The following is a 20,695-nucleotide window of genomic DNA, read 5'->3' on the forward strand; positions in this document are numbered from 1 at the left end:
ATGAAGATTAATCCAGTGGATAATGGTGTTCATTTTATTTTATTTTACCAAAGAAATAACAGCCTTTTCTTTTTACTCATGTAAATTTTTTTCAAAAAACATGTAGGATGATAAAAATGGTTGCATCCCACTAGGAATACAAATAACTGCTTGATTAATTTTTGCATGCAAAAATAATAATCTGTGCATTCAAAAGATTTTTGTGCAGAAAACAGTAGGCTTTCTTTGAGCAAAATATCTTGTTTTCTGCACTAATTGTTTTTGCATAGGAACAACAAGTGCTTCCTATTATTAGACTGAACTTGAGTAGCCTTGTCGAATCAATGAAATCCTTGTCATTCAAGCAGTTGGTTCAATGAGTCTACTCTAGTTAGAACAAACCAGCAGGTTACAAGCCAATGTTTTTGACCAAACAATGTATCTGGAAAAAGTCCCAGACTGCAGATGGTGATGGTGTAAGGAAGTAATAGCGCCACTATATTCTGCACTGGTCAGGCCTCATCTGGAGTCCTGGATTCAGTTTTGGGTTTGGGCATCTTTTTAAGGATAGAGATAAGTTGGAATGGGTTTAGAGAAGGGCAACAAGGATGATAAAAAGTATAGAGAACAAAACACATGAGAAAAGTTTGAGCAAGTTGGCATGTTTAGTCTGATGACGAGGAGACTGGGGTAACATGGTTGGCCTATTTAAATAGCTCAAATACCTTAAAATACAGTTGAATACCTCAAGAGCTGCCCCAGAGAGGAGGGTGCAGGCATGTTCTCTGCTGCCCAGAAGAGAGGACCAGGTTTCAGGGTGCCCTCCTTTCTCATCCAGGTTGAGAACATTTATAAATACTTTCTGAATCTCTTGACCAAACACAGAGTGAGGCACTGAGTGGTCAAGTCAGTTTCAAGCTGTCTCCTCTGAGAATTGCTGGGGAGCCCAGTTCCTTTGTGACCCAAGCAAGGTATGTTGAATATGGTCTACCCAAAACATACCCGAGGAGTTGCAGGGACTCTTGATATCATCTGAACCATTCTGGGCACAATGCTCCATGTGACTCCAGTCAAAGTCGTCCTCCGTGGACTGCTGCCATTCGCAAAAGTCTTTGTCAAAGGTGCAGTTGAAGAAGCAGAATCCTGGAAAGAAATCTGTAGATTAATATGGTCACAAAGAAACCAATTCATTTGTTGGACACAAATCCTTTTCTTTGTGTGCAAGACCTGATGTTACTTGCATGTAAGTCTTGCTTTGAACAGGGTACAAGAGGCTATTCAATAGCCCCTTTATTCTCCATCTCAAACTTCTCCCCAGCAGCTACAATGTCCTGTAGGGGGCACTGCTGTGGTCATTCAATGGGCAGAGGAGGGAGGGAGAGAGGGCAGATGACCAAGCAGCTGTGACTGTCTCCTGTCCCCACTTCAGTTCTCTAGAGACAGAGGAAGAGAAACAACAACCATCTCCCTCATCCCTCTGTTTTGAAAACGGCAACAGGTATGGCAGATAATCATGTTTAACAGCCAAAGTACATTGGGCCCTTGGAATCTGCTGAGGTTTGGTTCCAGGATGTCCCCATGGATACTGAAATCCATGGAAGCTCAAGTCCCATTATACACTGTGGGGCAGTAAAACAGCATTACATATCTAAAATGGCAAAGTCAAGTTTTCTTTTTGGAATTTATTTCCACAAATATTTTTAAACTGTGGATGGTTGAATATGTGGATGCAGAATCTATGGATAAGGAGTGCCAACTGTAGCTCCCCATGGATTTTGGCAGCAGCTGGGGAAAGAGGTGTGCACAGCTATGCACATGCACATTTTACACACTGCAGAAAGCCAGTGTGGCATAGTGAGCATTGGACTATGACTCTGGAGACCAGGGTTTGAATGCCAGCTTAGCCATGTAAACCCACTGGGTGACCCTGGGCAAGTCACACTCCCTCAGCCTCAGAGGATGGCAATGGTAAACCCCCTCTGAAGAAACTTGCCAAGAAATCTCCATGATAAGTTTGTCTTGGAGTCACCATAAGTAGAAAATGGCTTGAAGGCACTCAGCAACAACAACAAACTTGTGCTACAGGATCTTGCCCAGGTGTGCATTATGGCTGTTATTTGTCATCAAGTTTACTTTGACTCATGGTGATATTCTGAATGAGAGACCTTCAAGAACCTGCACATGTCTCACAAATTCAAGGCCATGCTTTCCTTATGGGCCTTATATGCCACAAGAAATCATGCCTGGCTTCCTGTTAGTTACAATGTTATAAGATGGACTTATGACCTTGCAACTGCTTTGTATTCACATTTGCCATCATCATAAATATCTCCTGAAACCCACTTTAAAACCTAGCCTGTTTTCTTGAGTGACAGACTTTTGCAATGCTGGTGATGGATGATGGGAGCAGCCTGCTCCTGCCAGTGAGCAATAGTGTGAGGAGCAAAAGAAAGGATCCTTGCAGGGTCCTTGTCACAACTCGTTGTCACTCACTGTTGGGAGTGGGCTGATCATGTCATCCACCAGTGCTCCTCTCACCAGCAGAACACCCCCCACCCCCCAGGATGGCTGACTGGCTTTTAAGGTGGCTTTCAGGGGTTGAGATCAGGGTGAGACAGGAGATGGAGCATAGCTACAGCTCTTGGCCGATGAGCTGACTGGGATGTCATGAAACCTGTGGTTTTATTTATTTGCAATATGTCTAGGCTACCTTTTTAGGAGCAAAAACCCTTCCATGGTTTGGACTTGGATATGGGACTGGCATCTTTCAGTTCTCTCAAATGTTATTGATTTATTTATAGACCAGACATATGCAGGCAGCTTGGCAGGCCCTGTGATATTTTGGGATGTTCCTTCCCTGACTCCCTCACTTTATCCTGTGGCCTCTGACTCTGTGCAGGAAATTTGGCTAAGAGGAAGCAGGAAGTGAGAGCTCTCTCAGTATCTTCTGCCTAGTTCCTTTTCAGATTGAAAGGAGTGTAATAGAGGCATTTAGAGCAATGATTTATGGAAAACTGTTATGGACTAACCGCAGCCGACCTCCGCTTCCCAGTCCCCCAGGACTATTCCAGTTGACTGACAAGCAGCCGCATAAGACCGCAGCACATTGCAGAACTGGGCAGAGTTTCCTCCGGTGGTACAAAGGTCATAGGTGCAGCTGTCGAAATATGGCTGAGGAGGGACGGCAAAATGGCATGGCGAGAACGGACCGTCTCCAGCTAAGAGGGCTTGGCATTGTGCTGCAGCCGCTTGCTGCTCAGATGGAGGGCAAGGCACAGGAACAACAATTGTGGAGTTGCATCTAAGAAACACCCAGGGAAATCAAGGTCAACATGCTGAACAGCAACTGTGAAAAAAACAAAAGGTGCAGGCTGGAAGACGGACCACTGAAGAGGAGAAGCCCAAAAGAACTGTAGGGAGCCCATCAGAATCAGCTGTCTTGTGGGAAAAGCTGAAATTGCTTTCCAGAAAAGCAAAACCCTGTTATCCATGCATGATAGACAGGTGATGATGCCCTGGTCCTGGGCTTCTGCCACAGTGCCCGTCACAAGTTCACAACTGACCCAGTGAGCCAATGCCTGCTATCAGCATTACCACCCCCTCATTGTTCCACTGTGGCAGATACAAGGGTATTGGTATTACTCTACCAGTTGCAGGATTGTGATTCTTCCAGTCTACCTTTGTCATCAGTGAAAATGCCAGACCTGCAAAATACTACTCATTTCCTACATGCACATGTGAATGGAAATCTTCAAATGTTTTCACTCCACAAGCAAAACTTCAAGTGTTTCTGTACATTTTTCAGTAGTCTAACTAGCTACCTACCTAGCTACCTTCCCTACCTTCCTTCCTGGTTTTTGCAAACATTTAATTCTTTGCAAAAACCATTGGCCTAAATCAGTGGTTCCCAAACTTTGGTCCTCCATATGTTTTGGACTTTGGCTCCCAGAATTCCTAACTGTTGGCCAAGCTCACTGGTGCTTTGGGGAGTCAAAGTCCAAAACATCTGGAACACCAGAGTTGGGAACCCCTGGGCTAAATCCTATTTGCAGTCTCAGCTAAAGGAAACACATTTAACCTGTAGGGTCTGTCTATGTATCTACTTCAGTTGACACTAAACTAACAGGACTCTGAACTTTGCATTGTGCATAAAAATACTGCAGTTTGAGGGAAAATACCATTTTGTGTAAAAACATTGGATTGTGTACAAAATATGATTTTGAGCAAAACGTAATGAAAAAAAGAAAAAAGGCAGTGGTTCCCAACTTTCTGACAGGTTGCCTTGATATATCAAGACACAGTTTCTTGTTAGTTGAGAAATTGTGTTAATATTGTGAACTTGTGAATTCTTTACACCTTTACAGGATGCCCACGGCAAATTTGTTAAAAATTTACCCTTGCAAGACTTGGACAAAAGTCACATCTCTGTCACAATATTGTGGTCACATTGGTAACACACACTGGCTTGGGTACTTCTGGCCCTTTTACTCACTTCCACTGGTCATCTGAGACTCTCCAGCTGTTTCCAAAGACATTGACGTCCTCCACAATCACACCAGCAGGGGTGGAAAAATCATCCTGTGGGTCACCAGTGTAAGTCCCACACAGCCCACAGACCTTGCCTTGGTGGTTCTCCATAACATCAATCAGGAGGTCCTGGTCTCCATCAAACTGAATTTGTACCCCCACATTTGTCATGACATGCACATAAGACCCAATATATTCAATGGTGGCATCTGGGAGACGGGTTGTCACAGGCTTGGTCAAAACACCATTGATCTGAATGAAAAGAAAACAGTGATATATCTCTCCTCAGCACTTGGCTGATATCTGGTAAAACAACAACGTTTTCTTACTGCATCCTCTCAAAGGCTTGAGGAGGGATACAATATGTGCAAAATTTAAGGTGCTACATCTCACAATTTTAGCATTCATCACAATGTTTAGTATATGTTAAAGAAAAGGCTTTCCAACCCTCAAATAGGGGACATTCCCTTATAATAAGGGAGATCTGCCAGTCTTTTAAAGGACAAGATTTCCAGCTCTCAAATAAGGGACATCCTTCTAACCAGCCAGTTCTTAAAGGCCTGTTGGAATAAAAGCCATCCATGGGAGAAGAGGAAGGAGGGAAAATCCCAAGAAAGGAAATTCCAGAACTTGGGAACAATTACCAAGAAGACCACATCTCATGTCCCCACCAGATCTGCCAATGAAGATTGTGGGATCAAAGGAAGCATTTTCAAGGTGCCCCTTCAAGGATGCATCACAGAGGATGCAAAGAAAGACTAAGGTTACAGAACCGTGAAGCCAAACTGGATTCTTACATAGACGGCCTTGCCCTTCCGCAGAGCAATGTGTAAACCCTTCAGGGTGATGGCGATGGAGTTAAGGGCTGTCCAGGTGGGGCTGCCTCGGTGTTCGTTCCGGGCAGTGATGCTGAATGGGGAGGCGCTGTGGTTGTTGCAGGTTTGGACCAAAGTATAATTGCAGGATCCTTGGAAGTGGTGCAGCCGTCCATCAAAGGTGTAGTAGTGGGGGTCCCCATAGATGTGGCAGGTAGCTCTGGAGGCTGGGTAGCAGCCCCTCAAGCCATTCTGGACCTTGCAGACCTCCTCAGGGCTACAGGATATGGCCATGCACATCATGTTGCTATTCCCTTGGCACACACAATGCTTTGTGCAGTCCTCAGTTACAAAGCTCTCTCCCTCCTGCAGAGGAAAAGAAGCACATGCTAGGAGGGAAAATGCACCACAGGCTGTCACCCTTATCTGAAATGCTTGGGCCCTAAGTGGTTTTTTATTTTGTATTTTTTTTAATTATTATTATTTTGGATTACCTGTAGTTGCACATATGTGCATAATGAGTTATCTTGGAAATGGGACCCATGTTTCTTATACTCCTACATAGTCTGAAGGTAATTTTATACAATATTTTTTAATAAGTGAGTGCATGAAAAAAAAGTCTCTGTACACTTAAACATTAGAAAGCAAATGTGGCATTGTCTCAGCCAACCATGAAAAAAGCTTTGGTTTTGGGAATGCTTTGGATTTTGGAATTCCGGATAAAGGAGACTCAACCTGGACTCACCAAGTCCTCCTTTGGAGACGAGATAGAATAATAGAATCATAGAGCTGGAAGAAACACAAAGGCCATCCAGTCCAACTCCCAGGGAAAGGAAGGTACAAGCCAAGGAAAACATGACCCCCCTGGAACAAATGTGGTTGTTCCCCAAGGCCACCAGGAGACCCCTCAAATCTCCCCAGTCCTTACAATTACAAAAACAATTGGGTAGAACATTGCCCCCCAGTCACAACAAAATACAGCACATTGGGTATGTATGTATCCTCCACAGCCCCCATTTTCATTAGATGATTTTCAGCCAGAAAGTAAAGCTGGAAGTAACATTATGTCACTTTCAGGTCAGCTGAAATGCAGCTCTGAGCCACACTGGGTGAAAATTGACCCATAGCTCTTTGTAGCCAGTTCATTAAAATGGGTTGAAAAGTTGTTCTTCAAACACTCATGCTGAATATTAAATAGAGTGGTTGGTGGAAATTTGTGTCCATCCCCAAAGAATCCTCACCCTACAAAGCCCAAACCAAAATCGGAAAAGATGTCTAGGTCTTCTAGGTCAGCTGAAATCTATCTATGCAACTTGTTGAAGGTGGAGGTGTCTTGGGGTGAAAATCCCCCCCCCCCAATTCTAGTTGCAACCCCTGAAGTAATTCATAACCAGATAGAAAATAAAGGCATGGAGGAATGGTAACTCTTTTGTACGTAATAAAAGAAGACTAGCCTTGTTTGCTGTTGTGTGTCTTCAAGTCATTTTGGATTTATGGCAACCCTAAGGTGAACTTACCACAAGGTTTTCTTGGCAAGATTTGTTCAGAGGTTTGTAATTGCCTTCCCCTGAGGCTGAAAGTATATAACTTTCCCAAGGTCACCCAGTGGGTTACATGGCCAAGCAGGGAATCAAACCCTAGTCTCCAGAGTCATATCCAATGTTCAAAACCACTATACCATGCTGGGTCAACTAGCATAGTATATATCAACAAAATAAAAGATATGATGGTATGCTTTTCTACATGTCTCTTCCACCCAGGATTCCTGGTGCTGAGATGGGGAGAGCCATCACTAACATTGCCAAAGAGTCTCCATTGTTTACTCACACTGTAGTACTGGCCGGCGTACATGCAACCACATCTCGATACAGGCACACAGTCTCCACCGCTAAGCACCAACCCAGAGTTGCAAACGCAACCTTCCACGCAGGGCTGAGTGCAGTTCTCAGGGACCCATTGTTTGAAGCATGTGGCAGGGCAGCCAGTGGAACATGGGTCATAGTGCATGTCAGGAGGGCAGGCGAGTGCTGCAAAAAAGGAGGTTAAAGGCATGGAGTCAATATCTAGAAAGAACAACATGGAAGTACTTGAGGAAAGTCTGGAAGCCTGGCTGGAGTTTCAAAGTTTTCCAGGCACTTCTGTACATATTTAAAGGCATGCCTATTTTGCAGAACTAATATTCTCTCCATCACGTAGTACTTAGTAAGGTTTAAAGGCATGTTGAAGTCATGTTTTTAAAGAAATTACAAGACCTTCTTCTTCACACCAGCACAAAGTTGGAAACAGTTTGCAATTGGCATTTCTTATTCTGACACTACAGACTGTAGCATTTCAACTGCTGGGAAGGGATCTATGGGCTATCTCTGAAAAATGATTGCATGTCTTCTCCCTTAGGAGTTATTCTGGACTTCTACTCACGGCAGAAAGTGGCATTTCTCCAGCTGGGGAGGTCCACGCTGGCTCTTTGGCAGGTGTCTGCGTAGGCCTCCAGTGCACTGCAGAGCAGTTGCTGGCTTCCACCCAAGGCACACAGGTCAAAGACACAGCTCTCAAAGAAGCTCCCAGGGTTGATCACGGACAAGCAGGCTGCCAAAGGTCCCTGGCTGCTAGTCAGAAGCCCACAGAAGGCCTCTGAGCTGTAAAGATCCTCTTCTTCTGGAGGGCAATGGGAGACATTTGGATTTGGAGCACCGCAAGATGGGCGGTCATATTCTGCATTTGGAACCTGCCAGCTATTTCCCAGTTCAGTGGAACTCCTGGCTTGCTCTCCATTGGGCATCATGTGGTCATCCTCCTTGTGATCATTGAAGTTCCCACACATACCACAGGTCTGGTTGAAATAGCTGGTGGGCACCCAGATTTCTACTGAGTGGTCAGCGTCATAGGAGACAGACAGGCGGAAATCCGTCTCCAGCCGTATGTATCTCCCATTCCTTTCCACACTGATGGAACCATTCAGCCTGTGCACTGGAAGTGTTGTTAGGACTTTGTTCACCTAAAGTGGAGTCAAAGAGAAATCCAGAAAGAAGAAACATCCTAGCAGTGAATTTATTGCTGTTTGTTGTTGTGTGTCTTCAACTCATTTCTGAATTACGGAGATCCTAAGGGAAACCTATCACGGAGTTTCTTAGGAAGATTTGTTCACAGGAGGTTTGCCATTGGCTTCCCCTGAGGCTGAGAGAGTGTGACTTGCCCAAGGTCACCTAGTAGGTTTCATGGCCAAGTTGAGAACCACACCCTGATCTCCAGAGTCCCAGTCCAGCACTCAAACCACTATGCCACACTGGTACAAGTAGTGTAATATATCCCTTTATATTGTTTTTGCAAGGCTGGATAGTGATACAATGCTGGAGAGATGTGAGGATCTGTGAAATGGTGGGAGGAGTGAATTCACACCAAGCACTATGCTTGGATTCCCTCCATTTCACAGACCCTCCTATCTTTTTCAGCTGCATCTCTCACCAGCTCAAAAATGCAATTCAGGTATTAGTACGTTACTTGTATTCCCAAAAATGAAAAATACCCCAACTCTGACATGCTGGCTCTCAAGGAGTAAATACCACTCCGTTATGACTATTAATGGGTACCTACAAACTGCACAAACTTCTCTTGGTCCCATGGCTTGCTTGGTGAGGATGTGAGAGAGAGAGCCTTTTCATGATTTTATATTGTTCTTTAACACGTTATTTTGGAGTGATATTTTAAAATTTAAAAGTGTTTTAAAATTGTATTGTTTTTAGCAACATTAGGAGGAGCTTCCTGACAGTAAGGGCTGTTTGACAATGGAACAAACTCCCTCGGAGTGTAGTGGAGTCTCCTTCCTTAGAGGTCTTCAAACAGAGGCTGGATGGCCATCTGTTGGGGATGCTTTGATTGTGAGTTCCTGCATGGCAGGGGGTTGGACTGGATGGCCCTAGTAGTCTCTTCCAACTCTACGATTCTATGATTCTATGAAATCAGATTATTTCTGCAAACAAACAAACAAACAAGGTTCATTTATATACTGCTTCATACTGCCTACTGATTCTATGATTGTCGCATGAGAAAAAAAAAGCTAAAATAGATTGGAAGAGCAGCAGCTTTTTCTGAGCCTCTCCACATGCTGACAAAACGCTTCCGTTCTCTTCCCTGCGAGACAGTAATAAAAGCATATCTTTTGTCACACTGGAAAAACAGTTTGGCCAAAGGTATGCTTTTCCAACCATCTCCCTTTGGAAGGAGAACAGAAGTGCTACGACAGCATGCAGAGAGGCAAGGAGAAAGTCACGGCTCTCCTGATCTGTTTTGGCTTTCTCAATAAGGCTCTTATGCTTTGTCTTGGGTCCTAATCCAGGGGAAAGGTGGCATATGAATAAATGGAATAAATGAAATAAGTAAACTAAATAAATAAGCAACATTTCCTGGCCTGACCCTTTCCCCTTACAACCCACCTTGAGAGCCAGTGGCCACAGCAGGTAAAGGAGGTCTGTTCAGGTGCTAATCAGAGTGCAACTACTCTTGCCAGTGAACAAACCTGCAACAATAAAATGCAACAGAACGTTTGCTTCTCATTGTTGCAGCTTTCCTCATTGTCACGAATGGGCTGTAAACACCCTTCTCCTTGCACCCTGATCAGCAGCTGAACAGACCTCTTTCATTTGACATGGCTGTTGGTTGTTAAGGTGGGATTTGTAGTATTTACGATCCTGGCAAGAGTGCCTTGATTGTGACTTAGTATTACTGAATATGAGCAGTTATGAATTCCTAATTCTAGATTATGAATCTGTGACTGTAAATGGCAGTTATCATCATCATCAACAATAACATCACTTCATTTAACCTTGCACTCATGGAGCTATGTGACAATTTTGCATTCATGTGCAACTAAATGTGAGAGTACATGTGATATACCTGATGGTAGTGCATTTGTGGTATGCCAGAGGACAAGAATGTCTGATCACTTACCAGCACATGGCTATGGTCATTTTTTACTATTTCGATCTGCTGCCCATAAACCTCTACCAGGACTCTCTGAACATAGGAGACAGATGGGTTCCCACCACGGTGCTCATTCTTTGTTTCAATGTTGAAGAAAGGCAACCCTGCAGTGTTGGTGCACAACCTGGCCAGCGTGTAGGTGCAGTTGCCCATGAAGTGATGGGTGGCTTTGTCAAAGGTGTTGTAATGGGGGTCATTGTGGACTCGGCAGACCCCATAGGTGTGAGGGTAGCAGCCTGGCATCCCATTTTGAACTCCGCAGAAATAGTCCTTCGGGCAGTGTGCACTGGGGCACTCTAGCCGCCCTCCTCGCCTGGGGCACACACATTTGGAAGAGCAGGTGTTGTCTGTCCAAAACTCAGTGCCCACAGGGTAGTGCTTGCCCTTCTCCCAGCATCCACACTGATGGCTGGGCACACAGGTGCCACTGTGGAGGAGGAACCCACTGTCACAGACACAGGCCTCTGTACATGGAAGGCTGCAGGTGCCAGGAGCTGTCGGATCCACACAGGTACCAGGACAGGCATTGGCACATGGCTCGTAGTGGCTATTGGGTGCACAGGAGATGGCTGCAGAAAGCAATTAGGGGAGGGCTCTGTAAGTAAGTAATCAAAGTTCCCCCTCCCCCCTCCCCCCTCCATTTATGAATACTTGTTTTTAACTTCCAAAGTGACAAAAGAGCAATGCCTTTGCTGGGCAACCAATATGCACAAAACACATCATGCAAGCTTTTGAAACTCCACAGGCAAAATATGTTAAAAATCATACATGAGAATTAAAAATACAGGTTGAGTCTCCTTTATATGGAATTCTGAAAACTGAAATACTTCAAAAACCAGAACTTCTTTCATGGGTGGCTGTGACAGTGCCACCTTTGCTTTCTGATGGTTCAATATATACAAACCTGGTTTCATGTACAACATTATTAAAATATTGTATACAAAATCATGTATACATGAAACACAAATATATTTTGTGTTCAGATTTGGTTCCCATCTCACTATGTGCAAATATTCCCAAATATGGAGAAAATATTAAATCCAAAACACGTCTGATCTCAGGCATTTTGGATAAGGGAGATTCAGCCCATACTACTAAGACAGAAGACACTGAAAATCACCGAGAGGCAGCCCTCCTCTCACTGGAGGGAACAAATGTCCCTTCATCATATTTTATCTCTTTCAATATTTCTCCATCTTCTGAGGTATTTCTCTGCCCCCCCCTCCCTCCACCGGGGAAGGTGTAGGAACTATCAGTCCCCAGACTTACGGCAGAAGGTGGCATTCCTCCAGAGTTCGACATGAATGCCGTGGGACTTGCAGGCATCTGCATAAGATTGTAGGTTCCTGCAAAGGGATCCAGGATCCTGGGGCAGAGCACACTGATCATAAACACAGCTAGTGAAATGTCCTGTTGGGTCCAAAGTGCCATAGCAATGCCTGAATGGCCCCGTGGCATCTGTAATGAGTCCACAGAAACGGCTGCTCTGAGCTGCTTCCATCACAGATTCTGAGCAGACAGGATCGAGCCCTGAAGAACAACTGAAAAGCAAAAGCAACACCTTTATTTGGTTCATGGCAGCATTTGGGGGTGGGATCATAGCTCTATCATGCAAGTGACCTACTTGGTGAGGTTGGAGACCAGCCAGCTGTTCCCCAGGCTGGTGGAATCTGGCTCTTGTTCTCCACGGGGATTGTGGAAATCATCGGCGGGGTTGTCATTGTAGTTGCCACATAAACCGCACACTTTGCCCTTGTAGGTGCTTGGGAGAGTCACTTCCACTTGATGGTCTCCATCAAATTTGACTCTCAACCCAAAGTCGGTTGAAACCACTGTGTAGAAGCCACTGGGCCAGATGTACACACCGGGTGTTGGTGTGGAGGGGACATCGGCTTCCTTTCCATTGACCTAGAGAGAGATTCAGGCATGGACATTGGAGGCTGAGGATGATGGAGAAGGAAAGATTACGGTAGAACCCCTCCTGAGAAGACACATCAGCAGGAGGGATACTATTTAGATGCACTGCTTATTCAAGGTACATTGGTCACCCTTCCACATCCGCCATATACCTTCACAGTTCCCCCCTTTCTCCAGTGTGACCCGGATGCCGTGGACATCAGCGTCCACGCTTCTAACATAGGACACCTGGGTGTTGCCCCATCTGTGTTCATTTGTCGCTTCCACATTGAAATAGGGCAGGAGGGAGATGTTGGAGTCACACAGCTGGGAGAGGGTGTAGGTGCAGTTGCCCATGAAGTGGTGGGTTTGCTTGTCGAAGGTGTAGTAATGGGGGTCGCCTGACACCACACAGGACTCTGCAAGGAAGAGAAAGGAGTCAGAAGTAGATTTGGAAAGGAGGAATCAGCAAGCAAAACCACTACATGCTCCTTTATTCTTGCAATTGAGAGAGATAAAGCACCACCCTGATTTAATAATCAATACAATTTCAAACTGATGTGGGCAAAAACTACTACCCTCTTGATGTGAGAGACCTGTTAAGTGTTTGCTATGCTGGTCAGAAATCCCACCATCAGAGCAAGATTTAAATGTTTTCTCTGGTTTCAAACACTGTAAAAACCCACACACCTGTTTCTACCTTCATGCAATCCAGCTACCTCCTGAACTCCTCACTCCTTGAACCTAGCTGGCAAACCTTCTGGGCCTTTGGACCACATTTAGGCTGCCTCCTCACTACAGAAATAATATCAGTTGACACCACGTTAACTGCCATGGCTTCATGCTGTGGAATTCTGGGAACTGCAGTTTTGTGAGACATTTAGCCTTCTCTGTCAGAGAGCTCTGGTGCCATAACAAACTACAAATCTCATGGGAGTTAATGTGATGTCAAACTGGATTATTCCTGAAGTGTAGGTGCAGCCTTAGAATCAGATTGCTACTCGGGGGTAAATCTACAGAACAGTTAGCTCTGTTGAGCCTTCTAAGGCAACCTAGGCTACACCAGAAAATGCTTAGCTTTCATCTATCCTTTTTGGCACTATGAATTCAGGTGGAACACCTGAAAAACCAGGGGAAGCCTCCCATGCTACTTTGGACTCCTAGGGGTCCCATCAGAGACTCACCTAAGGTTGGAGGAGCTGGACTTGTTGTTTTGCCCGTGGTTGTGGTTGTGGTTGTGGTTACCACATGCCCTATGATGGAAAATTGTATTTTTTAAAATTTAAAATTCATGTCGCATGTCACACATTGAGAAAACCATGCAAAAACACACTTGAGTCAATGGGACAAATTTGTGTAAATTAGGCCAATTGCACAGAAAAATCATACTTGGACAAATGTGTCCAAATGCTGTACAAATTTCAGCCCAGGATGAAAACAGAAATACCCAGGACACAATATGAAACAAGGACTGGGAAGGAAAGACAGTGAGTTTTTCAGAAACCCAACGCTGTTCCCAAAGAGGCAGCACTCTAATGTTCTGAAGAATTAGAGCAGAGCCTCAGCTGGGCCTCACCTGGGCAGTATCCCTCTGTCACAGAAATGTCATCCACAGCTACATCGCTGCGGAAGTCTTCTCCCCGCACGCCTTCCAGGATTATCTACAAAATGTAAACATCTCCAGTCAGTTCTGCAACTGGACAAGATTCTGCATTATTGACCAGGCCCATGGTAGCCTTGCTGAGACTGTCTCCATTACCTGCAGCCTTCCTGTGTGAGTGATAGTGATGTCTCCTTTATTCCACCGGTTGCCCTTGTTCCCCATCTGAGACCAGACCAGCTCAGGAGCTCCATCACCAGAGACCACATAGACATGCAGAGCCATTGTGCGGGCCACTCCATACATGTGATACCAGAAGTGGAAGCAATGGGGTCGGAGGGAGGCGCAGGTGGGGCTGACTAGGTGTGCCATGTCCCCTGGGTTGGCGTCGTTGCTTTCCAGATAGATGAAGTAGCCCTCTGAAAAGGGAAGCTAACTGTCAACACAAGGGATCTTCTGCAGAAGGTGGGAAACTGGAAGGAACTTGAAAGAGTGGCAGATTCCCTTGGCAGAGATCCATTTGCCCAGCCTCCATTCCTTACCTCCTGTGGTGTGGTCATAAGAGGGTCCTGTGGTTGTTGAGGACGTTGGTCCCTTGTGTCGTGTCCAGTCAAAGCTGTCAGTGTCTGACTGTGTCCAGGAGCAGAAGTCCACATCGAAGGAGCAGGAGAAGTTGCATGAAGTGGAGGGACCTGACAAAGGGACAGAAAAGAGTTTGGTGTGAACTTGGGTAGGACTATGAGGGTTCCAACTTCAGCTGTGCAAAAGCATCCTATCTACAAACTTCCAGAAGCTGAATGGCCACTGCCATTTTGGTGCTCCCCTTTTGGAGCTCCCCTTCAGGTGTTGCTTGAGACTCACTTAGAGTGAAATGCTGGAGAGCTAGTGGTTTCTGCAATGTCATCGTAGTTCTCCAACCTTTTCTTTCTTCTTTCTGCAAAGACCCACCTTTATCTAAACTATATGCTCCAGGAGGTAAGAGGTAGATGCTTTAGAGTCTTGTGGAAAACATCCTCTACACTTCCATTTCTCAAGCATGTCAAAAGGCCCAGTCTCCAGCAGGACAAGTAGCTCATAGTTCTGATAAAACCAATCTCTCTCTCTCTGCCTTTTTTCTGTCCATCGTCTCAATCCTCATTTGAAAAATCTGTGGCGGATGGATCCACATACCTGGTGTAAGGATTGGGGTGGTTGTCTTAGTTTTGGTGGTGGTGGTAGTGGTTGTAGGAGCTAGGAAGATCAAGAAAAGTGGGTTGAATAAGAACACTAACCAAGGGATGACAAATTATTTGTCTTATGATTATTAATTAACTCATGCAATCCGTGCACTCAAAAACTTAGTCAAAATTAGACAGTGAAAGCCATTTTTGAGAAAATTGCTAGGAAGGTCAGGAAAGGTGATTGTTAACCATGGGATGCATCTTGACTTGGTTAACATTTCACCATATCAACAGAGTTGCAAGACCTAACAGGCATCATGACATAGGAAACATTTATAGAATGCCCTCCTCTTGGAGGCTTGATTGGCTCCTAGATTGCTGTCATTTTGCTGCCAAGTGAAAGCATGGTTGTTTACAAAAGCCTTGGAGGCCTAAATGGCTTTACTCAAATCTGTACGTGCATATGGTTTCAAATAGCTCTAAAGTCTTCTGTTTCAATCTGTTTTCTTTTAACTTTTCAAATTGTTCAATAAGTTTATAGCTTTATAAAATGCACTCTTATTGTTTACATTGTTTTAAAACTGAGCCTATTGGTTTATTGCACCCCACCTTGATATCCAGAGAGTCGGATGGAAACATTTAAATAAAAGCATACATAAACAAGTCAATAAATATTTTTCTGAGCTCTGAATGCAGTATTAAGAGACTCTCTCTGCTTCTTCTCTGTGGCGATCACATCCACACCCCATTTGCTCAAGCTGAGGGAGATGAAGCCACGTACCTGGGGTGGTTGTCTTAGTCCCGATGGTGGTGGTATGTACTAGGAGGAAAAAAATAATAATACATTGATAAATTGATGAAGGGGTGCATTTTGAGCTGATGTACTGAAGGATGTTCAATAGAACGGTCAGGTGTTGGCTGCATTTTGTGTGGATTAATCATGTCTTCTTTTTTCAAAGAACACTGGATGGCCTAACCCTTAACATAGCATACCCAAACATTTAAGACTGTGTGATAATACATGTCTGTTTACTCTTTTCTTTCCTAGGTCACAAGATGAAATCATAGACAGCGTGGCTCCAATTTCCAGTTGTTCCCAGACCGACTGAAATATTTTTTGTTTTATAATCAGGAGCCCTCTCAGTATCAGAGCCTTCTCTCCAGACAACAGAGGCTTAACTGTGGAAGGAGATACAGTTGCTGATACAGTAATGAGGCTCAGTGTTACAGAGTGACAAAACAGCAGTTGCCCAATGAAATGAGCAGTGGTTTCAAAAGGTCTGAAAGTACCACGAGGCTTTGGTCTCTCTTGGTCTCTGGTTTTCTCTGATCAGCACAAGAGGGGTTTCTCACAAATAGTTCTGGTTTGGAAAGGCTGGTGGAGGCTGTACAATGCAGTCCAAACTCTCATCTATCCCATGAACATCAAGGATTACAGATCCCATGTGATTTGTGAGTAGGACTAGGAGAATGTACCAGCTAATTCAGTTACAATATTTTGATTCTTTTCTTGATTTGGCTGAAATGATTTATTTTGTAACGTTCAACTTCTGTCTGTGCCTGAAGATCAAGGTGTTTCTTCATGTAGAATCATAGAATCATTGAGTTGGGAGAGATCTCAAGGGCCATCCAGAACAACCCCTTGCTATGCAAGAACACACAATCAAAGCACTCCTTACAGATGGCCATCCAGCCTCTATTTAAAGAACTCCAAAGAAGGATTTGAAGTCACCCACCACTACTATATCTCTCCTTTCTGAGTGTGTGGTCATCTGTTCTAGAAAGGCATAATCCAATTCCTCAGTTTGACTTGGGAGTCTGTAGTAGACTCCCACCATAACATCTCTGTTGTTTCCCTCCTCTTTCATTTTTATCCAGATGCTCTCCCCTTGGCTTCCAGGATGTAAGTCCTGGATCTCTTCACAGGTGAAAACATTCCTGACATGTAATGCTATTCCTCTTCCTTTCCTGTTTGCCCTATTTCTCTTTGAATGGTCACAACCCTCTATTACTACATGTAGAGAGATATCTACTATCCTTACTTAGAATAAAGCAGTGGCATCACTAGGATTGGTGTCACCTGGTGTGGTAACTCATGATGCCACCCTGTCATTGATCTCCTCCCATATCACACCCATACAGAATCCTGAGTAATGTTTTTGTACTAATTTACTCATAAATCATAATTTCCATATATATCACTGAACATAACGGTAATGGTTGTGATATAAATAACTAGCATAATTAAAACTATACCTTTAAATTACAATACCATCACCACAGAATAAATGTGTTTACATATACATTGTTTCATGTAGTTTAACTGAAAATTTGGTAAAATGTTTGGTAAAATATTTTTTTAATTTTTAAAAAACTAAAAAATTCAAATTTTAATTTTTTAAAATTGTCTTTAAAAACACTACATTTTATAGTGTGCCCATGTCAAACACAGGCATACTATACGTGGCTTCCTGCTTATGTAGCAGCTGCATGACAATAAAAACAATGGTGCATGCACCTGCATGCACACGTCACATCGTCGCCGCGTGCATGCAGCCCATTGTTTCCTATGGGGTGCAAGCATACGCGGATTTTCCCTTACAGGGGGGGGGGGGGGTCCGGAATGGATCCCCCGCATAAGAAGAGAGCCCACTATACAAAATTTTCACTTTAACTATATGAAACTATGTAAATGTAAACACATGTATTTTGTGGCCAAGGCGTTGTAATTTAAAGGTATAGTTTTAACTGTGCTAGTTGTTTATATCACAACTATTACCATTATGTAAATAATATATATATTTTTTAAGAAACCAGGGGACTCTTTCTTCTCCTCCCATTGAGCCTCACCCACCCTCACACCATCTCTTCATCATGTTAAAGAGATACAGGCAAATGCCACAGTTGGTTTCTGCCAAATTGCAGGTGTTGGAGGAGTAGTGGTGTCGCCCCTTCTTAGGACTGTCACTTGATGCAGTCCACACCCTTCTAGTGACACTACTGAAATAAAGCCTTTTTTTTTACTCTGCCTTTCATGCGCTCCTTTTCACCTGCCTTAGCTTGGCCCAGTTCTTTCCTATGGTCAGCAAGGGGAATGGCAGTGGAATCCCCATCAACATCCCAGTGCATTGCTAAAGTGGAAAGAATCAACCATTGGGTGGTAGCAGTGGGTTCTTTAGATAAAAGGTGGTCTCATTCAACTCAGGCAGGAGAAGGGATGGGGACACAGAGAACCCTCATAGACTGCCTTTCTTAGTTAGTCCCTTGGCCCACTTAGGGATGAAACAGACCGCTCCTTTGCACCAGCTTGGGGGCGGTGTCGAAGTGCGGAGTTTAGATGCTGCATGTTCTGATGCTGCTCCTTCCTGGCATTACGCCACCCACCCAACCACATGGTGGGCAACTTTGTGGAGGTCTGGTGGCATGGTGTTTATATGCTGCATGCCACAGGAGCACCATAAAGCTGCAGTGGAAAAGCTGGCTTTTTGCTGGCTCAAAAAGGAGCTGCATTTTGCCACTTTTTTTTGTGCTGGCAAAAAGCTGGGTTGGGGGTGTGGTGTGAAGTTGTCATGGCCCCAACCCGGCGTTCAAAACAGCAGCGGCAAGCCACCCCTTCAGGGCCATCTGTCTCAACTCTTAGTCCAAGTTTATCTATTCTGACTGGCATCAGAGCTCTAGTGACCCAGGCTGAAGTCTTTCCCATCACTTGCTCTGCCCTTTCAACTGGATGGAGATCTCTACAGCATCTGCAGTCTGCAAAATCTGTGGAAGATGAATCTACCTACCTGGTTTATGAGTTGGAGTGGTTGTTTTAGTTTGAATGGTGGTGGTAGGTGCTAGGAGAAATAGGAAATTGAACAGGACTGTCAGCAAAGTCACACACTCTCAGACTGCTGCCACACTGCAGAATTAATGGAGTCTGACACTGTGTTAACTGGCATGGCTTCGACCTGTGGAATCCTGTGTAGTTTGTTGTGGCACCAGAGCTCTCTGACCAAAGGCTAAATAGCTCACAAAACTGCAAGTCCCAGAATTCCATATTGACAACCAGTGTCAAACTCCATTAATTCTGTGGTGCAGATGCAGCCTCAGCATCAGAAGAAGGCAAAGGCAACCCTGCTCTGAAAAAACCTTGCAAAGAAAACCCCATGATAGGTTTGCCTTAGGGTCATCATTAAATCAGAAATGTTTTGAAGGCACACAACAGAAGCAGCAGCATGAACCAAAGGGGTGCATTTTGAGCTGATGTAGTCTTTGCCTTTTTCAGTTATTAATTAATCAATCAATCAACGTTTTGTGATTTGTCAAAATCCCAACATTCCTTGCTTAGGGGAGCCTAGGAGAAGATCTCCCAGTTAACCAGCAAGAGTTCCCACACTTTATTGCAAGAGAAACATCCTCCATTTTTTTCTTTTTCATCTCATCTTCCAATCCACTACACTCACCTTGAAGCTGGTGCTGGCAGTCTTCATGATGTATGGCTACTTTTTGGGTAGATCCATGGGTTTTGGCCCTTTACTCAACTTGGCTCCAAAGTAAGCAAATCTGAGGAACACCCCGGGGTTTCCAGGAAACCTCAGGATGCCTCTGGTTCTTTTGGCCATTTGGATAGCTGGATTGGATCCAGTTCAGCTGATCCAGCCATCCACATGCCTAGAGCCAAATCATCCCCCTTACCCTGCACAGGGTATGTGCACAGGGAGTGGGATGAATCCTTTGGAGCTGCCACCAGCATGTCTTTGCCAGCTGGTCATCTCCATGCAAGTGTCTGCCTGGCATGGTGTCGCTTCTGAAGGTAGAACAGGGTGACCATGCAAGCCACACAGACTGCCTACTTCCCCTTCCCCAGTCCTAAATGACCAGATGTTTTGGAGCTGAAAAGTGAAGGGTTGGAGGGTGCTTCTTATTAAAATGTTAAATAGTATGGGGGTCGGGCTGCCCTGTATTTGAAAGGTGAGTTGCCATTTCTGGGCACAAGAAGATCAATATACCCTTTGTTTTTGCTCTCCCAAAGAACAGTCCAAGGCTCCATTGAAGGTACTGCAAAACAACCTTGGCGGTCACATATAGGGGGGTCATGTTGGGAGCTGAGGAAGGAGAGCATAAAATGCAAGTGGGCCCAATTTATTTCAGTGGGACTTGCTCCCAAAGAAATGTGCTGAAGAACCAGCAAGACAATGAGGAGAAACAAAAGTTGAGAGGGGCCATTTTATAGAACTGTCTGTTCTTAAATTACAGGGTCCAATTTCTCTCCCCCCCCCTTTTTTTCTTTCTCTTCCCCCCGCCTATACATACATACATACATACATACATACATACATACATATAATTTTCACACATCCCACAGATAGACTTCTACTTATCCTCAGCCTGCCTCCCACTATGACACTTTTAAGATACAATACTACTCTAGCGCATGAGTGGATGAATTTGTTCTCTGCTTCTGACTTAATGGCTGAACCCTTCCCTCTGAATCCATGTAGGTCTCAGTTACTTACCAGTTGCTGTTGAGGTTGTAGGAAGAACTGTGGAGCTGGACTCAGCTGGTGGAAGAAAGAGAATTTTGACACACAGAGGGGGGAAGACAAAGATGCAGTTAATATTTTCTCCATCCTATATAACACCTCCACATTCAAGGACCACCCAGTGAACCTTCCTACAGTCATGGTCTCAAATGTGGTGACCGCAAATGTGATACTGAACACATGAAAAAGAATGAAAAGGAGGCCATGTCTCAAATA

At 44.5% G+C, this 20,695-nt stretch overlaps 2 protein-coding genes and 1 long non-coding RNA gene across 3 annotated transcripts in view; all 3 read right to left on the minus strand.

Moving 5' to 3' along the window:
* The window catches only part of LOC121925994 (IgGFc-binding protein-like), a 118,606-nt gene extending 106,621 nt beyond the window's left edge, over positions 1-11,985 (minus strand). Inside the window, exons 1-9 of the mRNA XM_042458549.1 lie at positions 11,923-11,985; positions 11,568-11,839; positions 10,266-10,867; positions 7,740-8,316; positions 7,149-7,348; positions 5,304-5,687; positions 4,472-4,758; positions 3,009-3,280; positions 982-1,122 (exon numbers count right to left, since the gene is read on the minus strand). Of these exons, the coding sequence (XP_042314483.1) occupies positions 982-1,122; positions 3,009-3,280; positions 4,472-4,758; positions 5,304-5,687; positions 7,149-7,348; positions 7,740-8,316; positions 10,266-10,867; positions 11,568-11,799 (2,695 nt within the window). The 5' untranslated portion in view covers positions 11,800-11,839; positions 11,923-11,985. The remainder of the gene's footprint in view (positions 1-981; positions 1,123-3,008; positions 3,281-4,471; positions 4,759-5,303; positions 5,688-7,148; positions 7,349-7,739; positions 8,317-10,265; positions 10,868-11,567; positions 11,840-11,922) is intronic.
* Positions 11,986-12,093: 108 nt separating this feature from the next.
* LOC121925995 (MAM and LDL-receptor class A domain-containing protein 1-like) lies at positions 12,094-15,270 on the minus strand. The gene is made up of 7 exons (XM_042458550.1): positions 15,231-15,270; positions 14,965-15,024; positions 14,337-14,486; positions 13,954-14,213; positions 13,771-13,855; positions 12,368-12,613; positions 12,094-12,206 (listed from the first exon to the last, which is right to left on the minus strand). The coding sequence occupies exons 1-7, from the start codon at positions 15,268-15,270 to the stop codon at positions 12,094-12,096; spliced, it is 954 nt and encodes a 317-aa protein (XP_042314484.1).
* Positions 15,271-15,737: 467 nt separating this feature from the next.
* On the minus strand, positions 15,738-20,479 carry LOC121924696. The gene is made up of 3 exons (XR_006102699.1): positions 20,453-20,479; positions 18,740-18,790; positions 15,738-15,774 (listed from the first exon to the last, which is right to left on the minus strand). It is a non-coding gene; the product is annotated as an uncharacterized LOC121924696 (long non-coding RNA).
* Between the last annotated feature and the right edge of the window lie 216 nt (positions 20,480-20,695).

Source organism: Sceloporus undulatus, chromosome 3 (genome assembly GCF_019175285.1).
Source record: "Sceloporus undulatus isolate JIND9_A2432 ecotype Alabama chromosome 3, SceUnd_v1.1, whole genome shotgun sequence".
Lineage (NCBI taxonomy): Eukaryota > Metazoa > Chordata > Lepidosauria > Squamata > Phrynosomatidae > Sceloporus > Sceloporus undulatus.

Bases quoted from the DNA above. Each gene is read 5' to 3' on its own strand.
- LOC121925995 (XM_042458550.1), bottom strand. From the start codon at position 15,270: ATGCCTGTTAGGTCTTGCAACTCTGTTGATATGGTGAAAT. The intron at 14,214-14,336 runs GTAAGGAATGGA...TTCCCTTTTCAG, and splicing joins TTATGACCACACCACAGGAG to AGGGCTACTTCATCTATCTG. The intron at 13,856-13,953 runs GTAATGGAGACA...TACATTTTGTAG, and splicing joins CTCACACAGGAAGGCTGCAG to ATAATCCTGGAAGGCGTGCG.